The sequence below is a fragment of the Trachurus trachurus genome (genome assembly GCF_905171665.1).
Source record: "Trachurus trachurus genome assembly, chromosome: 10".
NCBI lineage: Eukaryota > Metazoa > Chordata > Actinopteri > Carangiformes > Carangidae > Trachurus > Trachurus trachurus.
Window position 1 is genome coordinate 18,515,829 of NC_139894.1, and position 15,565 is coordinate 18,531,393.

Below are 15,565 nucleotides of genomic sequence, written 5' to 3' on the forward strand. Positions count from 1 at the left end.
CAACCTGAGTAAAAAAAAAATGGCGGATAGACGACCGTCGTGCGCTGGCCTTTCGTTGGCTAGTTAATTAGAAACAAACGCAGCTTATTTGATATTAAAGCGTCAGGTGTGGGCAAGCGGTCAGTGTAATGTGTGTGTGTTTGTGTGTGTGTGTTGCAGACAAAGTCGTGGACCGTCAGTCAACGCAAAGTGCAGTAGTTGCTCCGCCTTAACGGTCAGTACGTTAACGTTACGAGTTACCCGCCATGTTTAACATCATTCATATCTGTGATTATTTTGTAACTTCTGAAGGTTTGGTCATTACAGCACGTCTTATATGAATGTATGTGCGTGTGGCAGTAACACAACTACAGCTCTGTTGTTTGTTCCTCCAAACAGTGCTAATTCAGTGAAAACACAGCTAGCACAGTAAAATGAAAGGGTGGCAGCAGGCTATTCCTTCACTTGTCGTTGCTGATGAATTCCCCACTTGATGTAATATAAATATATGAAATTATTCATTCCACAGACCTAGATATGAAATAGTAGCTGTGAAGTGGGGTAATGGAAAGAGAGAGAGATATAAAATTACACTAAAGTGACCCAGTCTTACACATGCCTAACCTGAACTCATATGCATCTGTTTAGGGGTCAAGCAACTAAAGGACCAGTGCAGCAGCATCACACAGGACTGATCAACGACACTTGCAAACTGTTGCCAGCCATCTTCAATTATGACTGACTTTCTGACAAGAGGGTTCAGGGCCCAGCTGACCACAGCCATGGACTCAGTCCTGAGGAAGGCTCTGGTTGACATAATGGTCATCTTTGAGAGCAGCCTCCATGGCCATCAAATGGACATAGTGCAGAAAGGAGAGGAGATTGCTCACCTGAAGATAAAGTTACAGACAGCAGAACTCAAATTGAAAGAAGGGGTGAAGGGCAGAGCTGACGAAGGAGTAGAGACGAACAGAAAAGAAAAACCAACGAAAAAAGCACAAAAAGAGTCTGAAGTTGTTCCGAAGCCCTCTGGGCAAAACTCTGACGTTCCTGAGATTGATTTTGAAGGTACTGTGTAGCAGTGGGTTTTCCTATCTTTCTGTTTTGTAATATTGTGTCACTTTGAATGGAAATAGGTTTTTATGAATCTGTCAGAGGCAAAAAAAAAAAAAAAAACTCACCATAGCAAACAAATCATCCAACATTACAACTTAAATGGAGATAACCTGTTCCATGTCATGGTGTGACAAGTAGTTTTAGGTGAATTCCAGTTATTTCCATTGCACAAAATATTGTTTGCAGTACAGTAAGCTGTATAAGTTGCATGTGAATGTCAGTGTGAGTTTGAACTGTACAACACAGAGTAATGAGTATGTATGAGTTACAGCTTGATGATGTTTATGTCTTTGTTTTTTCATTTGGTTAGTGCCTGATGACTGGTGTGCTCCCCTGGGCTGTGACACCACGACCAAACCAGACGAAAATGTGTGTCCTAGTGTAAGACTGCGTCCACTGTTGATTCCACTGTGGCGAATCCCAATCATCAAGCAAGAGGTGTGTAACTGAGGTGACTGCATCTGGCAGCATTGGAATTTAGTTTGATTTACAAGCAGAGAAAACTGCAGATGACAGCGTGATTATTTATGCTGATTGACGAGTCTGCACATCCTGTTGTGTTGATTTTTTTTATAGGCAGTTGATGGCAGAGTAATAATACAGAGCAATGTAAGAGGTTCTGAGTGACAGGTGAAATGAGCAGCTGCAAATTTGATCCACTTACATCATTGATTTGTTACATTGGAAACCATAATGGCTCTCAGGAGATGTTGCATCAGCCAGGGGAAAGAAGCTGACAGGTATACAGTTTTTACAGGAAAGGCTGAAGCACTAATTTGTTCTGTATTGGCCGCCTGACACCTTTTCATTGCAGACTGGATATATTTGTATTTTTTAAGCTGTGCTGGGTTCGGAAGAACTAGTCTACCCTCTTACATTTAGGCAGACATAACTCCACATGTTGCTGTTTTCTTTCTTGCTTTTGCGGTTTCAATCATTAGTGATACAACCAATAATGTTTGTGTTTTAGGTGGCTAACCGTGACATTGACACCCACCAGCAAGGAACAGGTCTCAGGAGATCCACGAGAGGTGAGTTTTGTTCTTCGCTTATTATCCCATTTATTATTTTGTGCTGAAAGTATTTGGTATTGACGAAGTGAAGACTGTAATTGCCTTCTCGTGTCCATGCTTACTTTAACTCTGATTCACTTATTGTTTTCACATACAGCTATTTTTTTGATCCCATAGGCCGCTTTTGTTAAGTTAAATACTTTCTTTGCTATCTTTTCCAATAAAAGGTTGAATGTCCTGTTATTCTTAATTAACGGGTTAGTTCATCAAAATTATTCAAATGTACCGTGCGTGGCTGTCTGTCCATGTACAGTGTTTCCTCTACATTAATTTACGAGTGGCGGGCCGCCATTCCTAAATTCTAGCCGCCGGCGCCGCTCCTTCATTTTTTTTTTTTTTTTAATTTTCGCAAATAAACCACTGCCGCAGGTCTTCCATTCATTCAAAGTGTTTTATTCATGTTAGCTATGCTTTTTCATTCGGACACAGTTTGACATTGACGGTTTGTAATGTTTCTTTCACAGGCACCCTATTAAATGAGAGGCAGGAAGTCACTCGGGACAAAAGTTTACAAAAGAATAACCAAACAACGCGACGTAAACCAGTGAAAGGTGACATTAAAAAATTGCTCCAGGACATCAAAGAGGAATATTCTGCACAAAAAGACGGGATAGTTCTTAGAAAAAGAGTGAGAAATTTAACAGGAGAGGAGCAAAGAAAAACGAGGAAGAGAAGAAGAGAGGAAAGGGAAATCACAGTCGCTGAGTCAAAGCCTGTAGAACAGGAGACAGAGGAAGATAATAACAGCAAGAAGTATCCCTGCAAATTCTGTACAAAGGTATTTGATACAGTGTTTGGTCGAGATGTGCACACTCGATCACACAAAACGTGCAGAGGTTGCAAAAAAGAGTTCTCCTTTCCAAGTCTTCTCAGCTGTCATAAACGGTCTTGTGAAAATCTCAAGAAATTGTTAAAGAAGAAAGCAGAACGCACAAACCCTCCACAGCCTGAGTCCCACAATGAAGAGAAACCAACTCTAACAAACAAGAAACAGCCACGCGACTCAAAGGAAAGTTTGCCTTCCTCTGACACCGAACCATCAGTCCCGAACAGTGAACCTACCACAACACTTACCTGTTCATTCTGCAACAAGAGGCTTAAGTCACGCAGCAGGCTTTCGGACCACTTGCGTGTTCACACTGGGGAAAAACCGTTTCCTTGCCCCGTGTGCCCGAAGAGGTTCCGCTTGAAGCAGATGCGCAAAAATCACGTAGTGAGAATGCACCCGAAACGAACAGATTCCACTGAGCCAAATGGAGACCTCGCGTGGACCAAACCTTTGGAGGACACTGAAGATAATCGACAGGATGTGATTTCTCCCAGTAAAGATTCAAGTCACACCGGCAACCATGTTAAGGAACAACGCAATCCGGTTGTGAAGCTGAAGAAGTACCGATGGCAAGAAACGGGTGTGAAAAGCTCTAATGGTTTCAGCTGCTTATCGTGTCAAAAGTTAGTGAAAACCAAGCGCGCCTTAAAGGAACATGTTCGCATCCACACAGGAGAGAGGCCCGTCAAATGCGAGGAGTGCTCCGCAAAGTTTCGTACTGCTCAGCAGCTATACGTACACAAAAAAAAGATGCATGTTCCTGGGGCGCAGAGTGTGAAGCGGCGGAAAAAAGTAAAATCAAAATTAAAGATACAATAAGCATTGTGTATAGTCGTAGAGAGGACTGGCCAAACGCCTACAAGGTTTGTGGAAAAGGCTTTATGATAAAACGACACCTCAGGAACCACATGGAGCGTGACCATAAAGAAACCGGTGTATAAATGAGATCAACTCAGCTGTGGACATTGAACATGGACACCATCATAATTTATTGTTTTGTTTTTGAAATATCACAGACAGTTCCCTAATTATGAAAAGGACACAGTACTGTGATACTGAGACAAAAAGTAATAGGACTGATTCATTACAGTAAATCTTTAACCTGACAAAGCAGTACTTCATCACATTGATGCAAAGGTCATAAAATACCAATATTGCCTTAAATTAGACTTCACCACCACCTTGGAAACAAGCTGCATAACAACCTGTTAAGTATGCAGTATAAAGTATATCTATCAAATTGCCCACCTCTGTTTTTGTTTTCACAAAATGACTGCTCACCTGAGAGTGGACAGGTGATTTATTTGGTTGTAGACTCGCACTTCCAGCCTTGCAATGTTGATTGTCTTGCTCTCATCACATCAAATGTAATTGTTTTGCTGTGAAGTCTCTCCTGTTGTGTGACAGATCTCTAAAGAAAATGTTGCACCCACCCTTGAGTTACCTTGTTGTTTCAACTAATACCTGAGTTTTGAAACTGTTCTTTCTAACAGGCCCAAACAGAATTTGTTTTATTTTCTATTACGTTTTGTATTGCTTTTCAATAGTAGTAGTAACTTGTAGTAGTCTCCAGTAGTTCTCTTTTCTCCAAAAGTTGTGTTGCTAGACAGAGACATTATCAACATTACCTTGAATAAAAACCATATTTTATAGCTTGTCTTGTACCGTATATTATTGTATAGTACGTTGTTTTGTTACGTGTGTATTTTACATTAAGAGATGGTGTACTACCTCGTTATTAAATTTTAATATACATCTGAACGTGTATGTATACAACATGACACAGCTGTATTTATTTGGGGTTGTGTGTGTTTTGTTTTCATATCAGATTGAAGAATCATTTCGCTCTATTATCGCGAGACTTGCAACGTGACCACATCACAGACATCAACCTGCTAGCCGGGGGACGACGAGTGAGCAGATCTGTGGTTGTGACCGCCTTGCATGGGTTTAATGTTCACCACCAGGGAAGATATTTGTAAACCGACTGTCGGGAGTCACTGTCGACCAGCGTCTATGGCTGTTTCCATTTCATTCACACGGTTTTCTTGAGTCTGGGCTTCAGCAGCACAGCTGGCTACGCTTCGTTGGCTCTCTTGTTTACACGGTAGCTAGAGGTGATGTTAGCTAACATACCTTAAAGCTCTTGTTTACAGCCGGGTTTCTTCCCAATAGCCAAAAACGGACGATGTTTATATCTTTGTATTATGCAAACTGGCTTACTGTGTTACATCGCATCGCTTGTCATCACTGTGTATTATAGCAGTGGCGTTAGCCTACCGAGCAGACTAAATTGCATTGACACCACAGCTTTATTGATAACGCCGAAAACACCGCAACGCTTGACCACTTTCCCCGATATTAAATCACAGCGAGGTTGGGCCGGTCAAAGCAAAAAGAGCTGCAATAGATGGCGATTAGAAATAGCATAGCTACTTAGCATGGCCACATCTAATGGCAGCTCATAGATGCCAGGGCAGAGGAGTGTACAGTGTTAGCCACATCGTCCCTCAGCTGCCTCTGGAGGCCAGACCCAGAGGAAAACAACAGTGGTGCGAATCAATCGTTGACGTCAAAACATCAGCACTAAAACAAAGCACAATGGAGGCTGTGAGGAGTGCTTTCCACGCTCAGCTGGCCACCGTCATGGACTCGTTGCTGGCAGCCGCCGTGTGTGAAATAGCCAAGATCTTCGAGAGCAGCCTGTGTGAACAGCAGGCGGAGCTGGTGCAGAAAACCGAGGAGATCTCCATCCTCCGAGGCAAGCTGGAGAGGAGGCAGAAGGCGAAGGGCGGAGGGAGCGAGGAGGGGGAGATGCCATCAGGAGACAGAGAGGGCAGCTTGAGGCAGCAGACCCTATCAGGATCAGGTATTGCAGCAATATTATCCTTATTCAACTCAGGATTAAAAGTTCATGGGCAGCACACATATGGAATTATGTAGTAAACAAAAAAAAGTGTTAAACAAAGCTGAATATGTTTTATATATTAGATTTTTCAAAGTAGCCACCTTTTGCTTTCATGACAGCTTTTTGCACACTTTTGATCCAGTCATCAGCTCTATCAGGTCGTCACCTGCAACAGTTTTCTAACACAATAACAATTTTGTCTTTTACTATAACTCTGTATTCCTTCATAGTTTTGACATCTTAAGTATGAATCTACAATGTAGTAAGTAATACAAATAAGGAAAGACCATTGAATGAGAAGTTGTGTCCATACCGTTAAGTGGTAGTATATCTTAAACCCCTCCATTATCTTTGTCATCCACTGGCATCTATTCATTGCTCAACCCCATTTTTCATTAAAGTAATCCACATCCAGTATGCTTTGACAATGCGCTAACTAGTCTCCAATGAATCAGTCCACCAGCCAAATTCAACCCTTTTTTTTTTTTTTTTTTTTTTTTTTTTTACCTTTTCATAAATACTTGTCAAATAATGTCTTTAAAGACAATTTCAGTTATAATTTCCCCAACCCATTTTGAACTTGACTGGTCTCAGTGCAACCCATGGCAGAGAGACAGCTCTTGTTAACATTTCTGAATGATTTGGATCAAATTCTGATTGTTGAAACATGTTTCTCCTTATTCTGTTTGACCTTCAACACTACTGACCATGATCCTTTTCATTACATTCATCCTGGGAAATTGGTTGATCCATCTCATACACTTCTAAGCTTTTTTTTTAGCCATACTGAAAAAAATGTCAAAATTGGAGAACACATTTGAAACACTAAATGTTGATTAAGTTGTGACCCACAGCAATGACCTGTTCTCAGTCTACTGTGCCCGCAATAAAAACTCATGCCACGGCATCAGTATGGCATGAATTTTCACAGCTGTGCTGAGTCTGATCATGCACAGCTGTATGTGTCAGTGAGTCCAGCTGACCCAAATAACAGACCGCCTTTTAGCCACTATTGAGTAGATGACCTAAAACGTCCTTCAGTTAAATGAAGATATGACCAAGATCCTCCTAGTTGGCATAAATCATTATCTAATATTAGTGTGAGAGCCCATTTGAAATCTTTGACCGGAGTGGCCTTCTACTTGCACATTGTAATTTTAAAGATGAAAAAATTATTAAAGAAAAATTAAAGATGATGAAAAGTTTGTTCACTCTTTTGTCTCTAGTTCTGACTACACTAATGTTCTGTATTATTGCCCTCCAAAAACAGCTATCGCTTAACTACACTCTCTCCAGAATAAAGTTCTTCAGTGAGTTTCCAAAGTGCTAAATGGCCTTTTATTGTTCTATGATTGTCCACAAGCTGTAAGATCCTTCACAGCTGCATTTTTAACTATTCCCAGAGAACTTACTTAGAACTTTCTTAATTCATCAAATTTTTGTACTTTTCTTGCAGTTTCCATTTTGCTGCTGACATGCAAACCACTTTGAGAGGCACCAGCACCAGACTATACACTAACCATAGATTTTTTACTTGCACAGGACTGAATGAGGGTAAAGATCCGTCTTCTCACCACGACCCGGTGGAGGGGCTCACTCAGAGTCTGAGCGGGCTGAAAGAGGAGGTCACAGGCCAGGATGGAGCTTCAGTAAAGCATGAGGTCAGACCCTGTCTTGTCTCTCCGTCATTTAACAGCTGGAGGCTGAAGTAGTTGGCCATCCACACAAAGTGGAGTTTTGACCACACAATGCGGTTGGTTTTCCTGCGTCTTACACACTTATTTTGACTTGTGCTTCCCAGCGAGCTGCATCGCGGCCTATGACTGGGTCCGTTGCTGTCCAAGCGGCAGAGGGAAGCCTTGCTGCTGGGGACCAGAGGCAGATTGATTCCCTGTCTGTCACACAAACCAAGACAAAATGTAAGTAGCCTTCTGAATTTAGTTCTACTCTTGTTCACTTTTATACTAGAGCAAGATTATTTTGAGTGTCAAAGAAGGTATCATAGGAGGTGAGATGAAAGACTGTCAATTTTCCCTTTTGCCCCTAATTTGTCCACAGTGTCTCATTGGGATCAGGACAATCACAGTGCAGACCACAGACCCCTCCAGGATCAAACCTCCACCCCTTTTCTTTCTATCTCTCAGAGTGGACGTTGCTCCCCCAGGCCTGACCCAAACCTAGCTCAACCAGGGGAGTGGTTACCAGGGTTGGACGCCACCCGAGGTGGGGTGTCCGGTCTTGAGAATCTTCAGGCAGATGGCACCGGCTGCTCCGGTCCAGCCAGCAGCAGCGCCGGTGCCGAAGGACCCTGCTTCCGACCCGGTTTCGGCTCCGACGAGACCAGCAACGAGGATGACGAGAGCTCTTTTCCTTTCCTGGACCAGGAGCCCGAGAACCAGAACTCCAGTAGGAACTCGGTGCAAGGCCAGAGCGTTGGGCAGAGGGGAACTCGGCAGGATCAACCCCAAGCTCCCTCTGCAGAATCACTGTGGAGACCCAGAGATGACAGGGGCGGGAGAGGCCCCATCAATCATACACGGCGACTCACAACATTTGGCAACAGAGACCCTCTCCGACCACAGTCCAATTCACAGTCTCTGGCGCTACGGCACACAAACACCCTCAGCCACCCTCCGGCTCCCGGCGGAGGGAATGGTCGACCTTACACCTGCCCATACTGCGCCAAGTGTTTCACCTATCCCTCCCACCAGCGGAGACACCTTCTGCGCCACACGGGAGTCAGACTTCATCCCTGTCAGTTTTGTGACAAGAGCTTCCTCACTCCCTCTGAGCTCACCGTGCACACTCGCACGCACACGGGTGAGCGACCTTTTGGGTGCACGCAGTGTGGTAAGCGTTTTGCCCGCAGTGGGAACTTGAGAGCCCACCAACGGGATGTTCACATGGGGAAGAGGCCCTTTGCATGCACAGAGTGTGGGAAGAGATTTGCTCACAGGGGGAACCTCAGGGTCCACAATCATAGAGTCCACCAAGGAGATCCCTACTACATGGAGGATCAGCAAGAGCCTGACATCGGCCCTAATCCCATTTGAACAGATTAAGAAATGATGGATTGCACTTGAATTCTGTTTGTAAACTAAATGCTAGGAACTCATGTCAGGGTAATGGGCCCTAAACTTATTGCTCAACACTCAAAACAATGTGAAAGTATTTAATATTTTTGTTCACATTTGATGTGTGTTAAATGAACCCCAAACAATAATTTTACAACATCAAAAAAATTATTTTATTTTTCTGAAAGAAATTGTAGATCAAAGTTATGGTATTATGGCTCACATCAAAAGGGAGCGATTTGTATTTAAATGTATTGTAAATGACTGGATGTGCTGTAATGATCAAGAAATGAGAAACATTGGCTGCTGTTATAAAAAAACAGTTACTCCAGGATGACGGTATTGTTCCTCCCAATCAGTGGAAGGTCACAGAGCAAAACTAAGTACCATTTCCTTACTTGAGATGGAAAACTATAAAACCATTTTCCATAAAACCAGTAAAGAAAGTCTTGATGTTAGATTTTAGACATGTGGCATGCAGAGGTAGGCTAGCACGTCTCTTCTTTCAAAATTTGTGCTTATCTACTGCCCATCTCCTCAAACTTTTATTTACACTGTGCTTTAAAATAGAAACAGTATTGCAACAAGTACATAGCTGTGTTGTTAAAGAAGAACTGTGCTTTTATTTTCCATCATGTTTTTGCAAAGTCAAATTAAATGATATAGTCTTGTTGAATCTATTTGTTCTCCTTCGCCTGATACATTCATGCATTGAGCAGTACTATCTAATGTGGTTGCACCGTTGCTTGTCAGACACCAGGGGGCAATATGAGTATATCAAATAACAATAGAAATGGCTATGGGTGGCATTGAAAATAGATTACAGATAGAGGTGTCTGGCATATTTTACTGTGTGGTCTATGGTGGACAGATATTTATATCATTCCGTCAATTTATTCTTTACTGAAGTTGGTGTTTGTGAAGCAAAACCGAAATGTGAGTGTATCCAAGTACTGGATGAATGTGTTCACATGTACATAATATATTTGTGTAAAAGAAGAGGCAAAACGCTCGAGCCTCATATTGTCACTGTTGAGTGGAAACCTTGTTTGTCCCAAATCGTTACTTTTTCAGGAAATGGTAGAAAAGTGTATTTTGAAAGTACCGGTAATTGAACTCTGTGATTTATCGACAAGTTCTTGCATTCACTTTACATTCATTAAGTATTTGAAATCCACAGATGGGCTCTCAGAGTTATCGATAGCATTCATATACGAAAAAACATGATATAGTAGAAACTAGGTTTCCATTTAACAGTTATGATAATTGCTTCAACTGAACTGTAGAATCACAACATTGGCATTGGACATTGTGGATTTCGTCCCTGATTGACCTACATGCATACTGGCCTCCATGAAAATATATCGAGTGTATGGAACGCGTTGAGGTCGATGACATATTTGTCCCTGTCTCTCACTCTCTGTCTCTTTTCACGCCCAGTCTCTCTGCTGAGCGAGGCCTGGTCAAGCTGTGTTTTGTGTATTCCCCAGGCTGCTGAGTCCTCGGTTTGCTCGCTGAAAGATTACATCCAGTGACCGCTTTCGGTGACCTCCCCTCCCTCAAAGGTCACCTGTGTTTGTCTCTCCCTCTGGGGTTTTACTTTCACACTTGTTAAAATTAAACAGTTTTTAAAGAGCACACAACCTAAGGCCAACCCTACACTTGCTACTGTATAAAGCAGGACAGAGAGAAAGCCTAACATTAATAGGAACGAGTGTATATCATGTTCACAAGAGTTGTATGTGTGCGTGTGACTGAACTACTCTTAATGTGAGAGGATTGAGTCCCCACTGAGTAAAGCTGCTGGCTCTCACAGAGCTTTTAGGGGCATGTACTGTGTAAACGCTGTATTTATGTGCGGATGAAAGCCCTAAATCTATCTACAGATTTGGGTCTCAAAATAGGCACGTCTCTTTGTTTTTTTTTTTTCATAAGCAAGGGTCACATATAGGCTTTACAGTTTGTTTATTTGGTTACATGTGTAATCTCCTTTTTGCTCTAAGCAGCTTTGCTCCAGGGGAAGAAAGGTAACAAATGAACCGTTGATCAGTCTGGAAGGACTACACAGAACTGGTTATTTGAATTAATGCGAAGAAGGCACTACATAAAGTTAACACTGATATAGATATTTAATCAGTCCACCCTCTAAAAACGACATGTAAGTGTTTTACCCATGTTTTGCCCTCTGATGTTGGGGTAAAATCAGATAAACTCATTTGACCAAAGTCTAATGGCCCTGTGGTTCACTCGTCTCATTATCTGATTTGGTATATTTTCAGCCTTTCTGTTTATTTTTTACAGCCAACATATAAAATGGTACCTCCATCACTGTCAGGTAACCATGTTTATCACCAGCTGATAGTGTTATTGCTCCATTTTGCAGCAGAGATCAGGCTCTAATGTGCTCTTTAACTTTTATGTCACCATGTGTCAGTTTATTTCTTTCATCCCTGGGGCTGCTGCTTTGATTTGCCCTCCCCCCCAAAAAACACTCTCAACCTCCAGCAGCTTCCTTGCCCCTGGCCCAAAGAGTCATTCCATCACCGTCCAATAATCCTTGAGGAGTGAAATTATCCCCCTGACACCGAGGTACTACACTTTCCTCCCCAAACATGTCATATAGAAGCAAAAAGACTGCAAGTATTAACCACCACCAAGGAATCAGGCAAATTATACCACTGGGTATTGCATGTGTGTGTTGGTTTTTATGTGGCAGTGCAATCACTCTCTGTCTTTATCTTTTCCATTGTCAAGAGTGCTTACGTCTGTTTTTTCATGCATGTTATGGTTATGTTTACATGTGCACATTTACTTGCCTGTGTGTGTGTGTGTGTGTGTGTGTCAGTAACTGCCGTGGGTTTAGTATTGCCCCCAAGGCTGCTCATAATCTACCCAGTCCCACCACTCCCCATGGGCTGCAGTTTCATGCGGGTTGCCATTACTGTAGTGAAACCCCCCTTTAGGGGATTACAGTGCTGTCTCCTGCTCAAGGCAGTGAGTTGATCCATCGTCTGCTGACTGTATTTAAGCACTCACTTAATGTGCTAATAGTGTTAGACTGGAGAAATGCAGCAAAGCTTTTAACTTTCATCTCTTAAAGCTCTTTGTCTGTAGAATTTGCTGATTTCATGGCTGCCTGTCTTAAATCCATTTGTATTTGCTCAGCTTTGGAAAATATTAACTGAGATGTTGATATGTGTGATAAAAATTTATTTTTTATTAATTATTATTATTTTAAATCAAAGACACTGATGGGATTGTTTTGCTATTATTTTGGATGTGCTGTGAGTGTGTGATGCCAACAGTTGAGTGGAGGGACAGCTTTCTGCTCAGGCACTGGGCTTTTATGTGCGCATGTTTGTGTGTGTGTGTGTGTGTGTGTGTGTGTGTGTGTGTGTGTGTGTGTGTGTGTGTATGTGAGAGAGAGGAGAGAGAGAGAGAGAGAGAGAGATCACTGGGTTGAGTCCACACCAGGCAGTGGCATGGACTGTTTCTCTTCACATTTTGGGGGTCACAGAGCATGATGGGGGTGGAGTAGGAGTACATTATCTTCCCCTCTCAGAGTTCCTGGGTTTCCCAAGTGTGTGTATGTGGTTGAATGAGTGACTGTCTGCACAAATTCACCATAGGCTGCTCTTTGGTTGCTAAGCAACCCTGTGGCTGCACGGTGGAGTGGGGGTGGAAAGGAAAAGAAGCACCAGGTCAACAGAGACAGACACTCACAAGCATTACAGCGTCTGATTGGACACATCAGTGCTCCTGATGAATGGTGCTGATCGTTATCATGCTGGCTGTCTGCAGGCCTGAACAGTAGCCTATTTGGGTCTCAAAGTCCACCTGAGACGAGATGAAACAGGGTAAACTTGTGGGTTTTGGATCATCTTAAGGAGAATCAGATTTTGTTCATCACCATATGACAAATGTTTGGTCAATAGTTAATAATTAATAGTTAAATGTGTTTGCATGTTGCCTTGATTTTACTTATGTAGGCCTATTGAATGCGCTGATTTGTTGACAGCTTCGGCTTGTGAACTCAATATAAGTCATTCAACACATCAGCTGTAAACCCTCTATTCTATTTAATCTGCACTTGTTTCCATCATGTCAGTCAGATCAGATCAGGGTTTACTTTTCTATGCTCAGATGAAGACCCAATGAAGATTGTCCACCAGTTTCTCAGTGATTTCTCCCCGTGGAGATGACGTGAGGACACAACATGCTCACAGAGTCACTCCGAGGTAAAACCTATGGGTAAAACGGGTCCAGGAGAAGGAGAGGAGGGTCGTCGTCACGCTCCACCGTCACCAAGGTAACTGGTCGCTATGGGAGACAGACAGGTGTGAGGCTGGTTTGTTTCACACAGGCCCAGGGTCAGGCATGGTAGGTTAACAAGGACAAGCTGAACTGGATTTACTGTACAAGAGCAAAAACCACATGCAGAGGTGATGATGGTGATTATCGTATTACAATGATTAGTATGGTCATGAGATGATTTTACAATGTGACAGTGTGGAGAGAGTATGACTGTGTGTGTGTGTCACTATTGTTTATAATTGTATTGTGTGACCAATTTAAATCTGCCTAGAACAGCGATTGAGCTCAGCTTTATGTTTGTAAACCGAGTTAGGTCCTTGTTATTTTCTTCTTCCCTCCAAAAATGTTAGGTTTAGTCACTCACTCATCAACCCCGATTGCAATCTTCAGCTGCAAATCTGAGTATCAAATGCAGAGAGACAAACAATGGACTGATAAATGAAGCTGAACTCCTGGCAAGCTAAAATAAGATCTTTTCTTCTCTTCTCGTCCCTGTGTCATCAGAGGGACAGGTGAGTGGACACTTACCATCATCATCCCTTATCCACCACAACAGTTTGCTAACGCTAACAGGCTAACACGTTAGCTTCAGCGATGTCAAACGGCTAAAATATCTCACAACTGCGTTTATGTGTATTCTTTTTGCTCCATAAACAGGTTAAAGCAGATTTCTGATCAATTAGCTGTTTATTTCTGTCGGTAAATGTATCGCAGACCGCCACTGACTGTACTGCGCTCAATGGTTTAGATATCTTTCCAGTGGCGCTGGCTAAATAAATAATCAGTGGTGTAACGTAACGTTAGCAGCAGGTGTGTAGGTGACTAGTTTCTTGTCCCCATTGTTGCGAAACTAATAATGGGTGGACATACGATAAAAACAAACAAACATAGGCATCCATTTTTAATGATTCTATGTTGTTTAATTATGCATTTACAGTAAATTCATTTAGGATTTTTTCGACTGGCCAATCTCCAATCTCCTTCTCCAACTGAGTTGATACATGGAAACTTTGCTAGATCAACTTATCAGAAACAGCTTTTTTGCCAACACTATCAGGTCTTCATGGATATATATAGATTGAGCCCATTTATATAGTAGCCTAATACCAATAGATATAAGATTCAAGATTCAAAAAACCTTTTATAAATAAAGTGCAAGAACACCCAAGACATTAAAAAACATTTGTGGTATAACCCCCCTTTCCCTCTGTGCTTGGTGACTTTGTACTCTGGATCAGATCTTACACTGATGGAACTCGCTACAAGAGGAAAACACTAAACCTAATGGTTTTATAGATTTAACTGAGGGGGATTTGGGTGGCATATGGCTGGGGTGAACATGTGGAGACAGGTAGAACAGGAGCTATATAAGGGACACAGTGGGGGGGCTTATGGGGAGCTTTGTGGTGGATGTTAGGCTGGCGGGGGGCAGTTAGAAGGGCAGATATGGCAGCGGTGTGTGGTGCATTGCCCATCATTGGTAAGTGGTGGGGTGGGGGAGGGCGAAGCTGGCAGTCTTGGAGTAAGTCTGATAAACAGCTCTTCTTGTTCCCTGCTGTGGGGGGGTGGGGTGAGGGGGGGTTAAAGCCTGGTGGCAGACAGCCAGCACTAGTGATGGCACCAACTGTCACTGGCAGCCCCTCACTCTGCTGCCATTCTGTGTGTGTGTGTGTGTGTTGATTGGTGAATTGAAGTGTTTCTCAGCGGTCATTTCTACCAGGGCTGGGATTTAGGGGTACTTGAAATATTTGTCTCAATAATGTAATAAGGATATTCTCTGTTATTGATATCAGAATATGGCAAATTAATTCAGCATCAGAAATTATCCCATTAAACTGGTATGCAAAGTAGGGGTCGGTGGATTATTACCTTGAGTGTCATTTTGAGTTTGGCTAGCCTAATCAGTGAACTGAGAAATTATTCATTGATTAGTTGATTAACAGTTGCAATCTGCAACTTTTATGATGACTTTTATCAATTAATGAAGTCAAGAGCAAATGTTACAGATTCTAGCCTCTGAAATGTGAATATTTGCCTTTTCTTATTCATACAGTGTATGGTAGTGAAAAGTGAGGTCATGTGTGACTAAGCAATAAACTGAAAAGTAGTGGTAAAGAAAAATGTATAAAAAATTTGCACCTTAGGAATTCACCTCATAAATTATGACACATGACACTAAATTACATTTACATAATTTAATAATAACATTACATACATTTTCACTGTAGCACATATTATCAATAGCAATAATTCTGGTTCTGGCATTAGTAGT

General features: G+C 42.2%; 2 protein-coding genes across 3 annotated transcripts; both read left to right on the plus strand.

The window, feature by feature from the left end:
- Positions 1-20: 20 nt before the first annotated feature.
- On the plus strand, positions 21-4,443 carry LOC310993131 (uncharacterized protein). Of its 2 annotated transcripts, none has more exons than XM_083981437.1 (5): positions 21-214; positions 628-1,047; positions 1,406-1,533; positions 2,066-2,126; positions 2,633-4,443. In XM_083981437.1, exons 2-5 carry the CDS (start codon positions 714-716, stop codon positions 3,814-3,816), a joined length of 1,707 nt encoding a protein of 568 aa, XP_083837563.1. In that variant the 5' UTR covers positions 21-214; positions 628-713; the 3' UTR covers positions 3,817-4,443. The 2 variants fall into 2 exon arrangements, with proteins under 2 accessions (XP_083837563.1, XP_083837564.1); XM_083981438.1 differs by having other exon boundaries at positions 47-106; positions 669-1,047.
- A 451-nt stretch (positions 4,444-4,894) lies between these two features.
- Positions 4,895-9,533, plus strand: LOC310992116 (uncharacterized protein). The gene is made up of 4 exons (XM_083980108.1): positions 4,895-5,866; positions 7,448-7,566; positions 7,707-7,824; positions 7,964-9,533. The coding sequence occupies exons 1-4, from the start codon at positions 5,452-5,454 to the stop codon at positions 8,956-8,958; spliced, it is 1,647 nt and encodes a 548-aa protein (XP_083836234.1). The 5' UTR covers positions 4,895-5,451; the 3' UTR covers positions 8,959-9,533.
- Positions 9,534-15,565: the final 6,032 nt, after the last annotated feature.

Excerpts from the sequence above, each read along its gene's own strand:
- LOC310993131 (XM_083981437.1), top strand. The coding sequence starts at position 714 with ATGACTGACTTTCTGACAAGAGGGTTCAGGGCCCAGCTGACCACAGCC. Across the intron at positions 1,048-1,405 it reads TCCTGAGATTGATTTTGAAG|TGCCTGATGACTGGTGTGCT; the intron begins GTACTGTGTAGC and ends TCATTTGGTTAG. Across the intron at positions 2,127-2,632 it reads TCTCAGGAGATCCACGAGAG|GCACCCTATTAAATGAGAGG; the intron begins GTGAGTTTTGTT and ends TTTCTTTCACAG.
- LOC310992116 (XM_083980108.1), top strand. The coding sequence starts at position 5,452 with ATGGCAGCTCATAGATGCCAGGGCAGAGGAGTGTACAGTGTTAGCCAC. Across the intron at positions 5,867-7,447 it reads GCAGACCCTATCAGGATCAG|GACTGAATGAGGGTAAAGAT; the intron begins GTATTGCAGCAA and ends TTACTTGCACAG. Across the intron at positions 7,825-7,963 it reads CACACAAACCAAGACAAAAT|TGTCTCATTGGGATCAGGAC; the intron begins GTAAGTAGCCTT and ends ATTTGTCCACAG.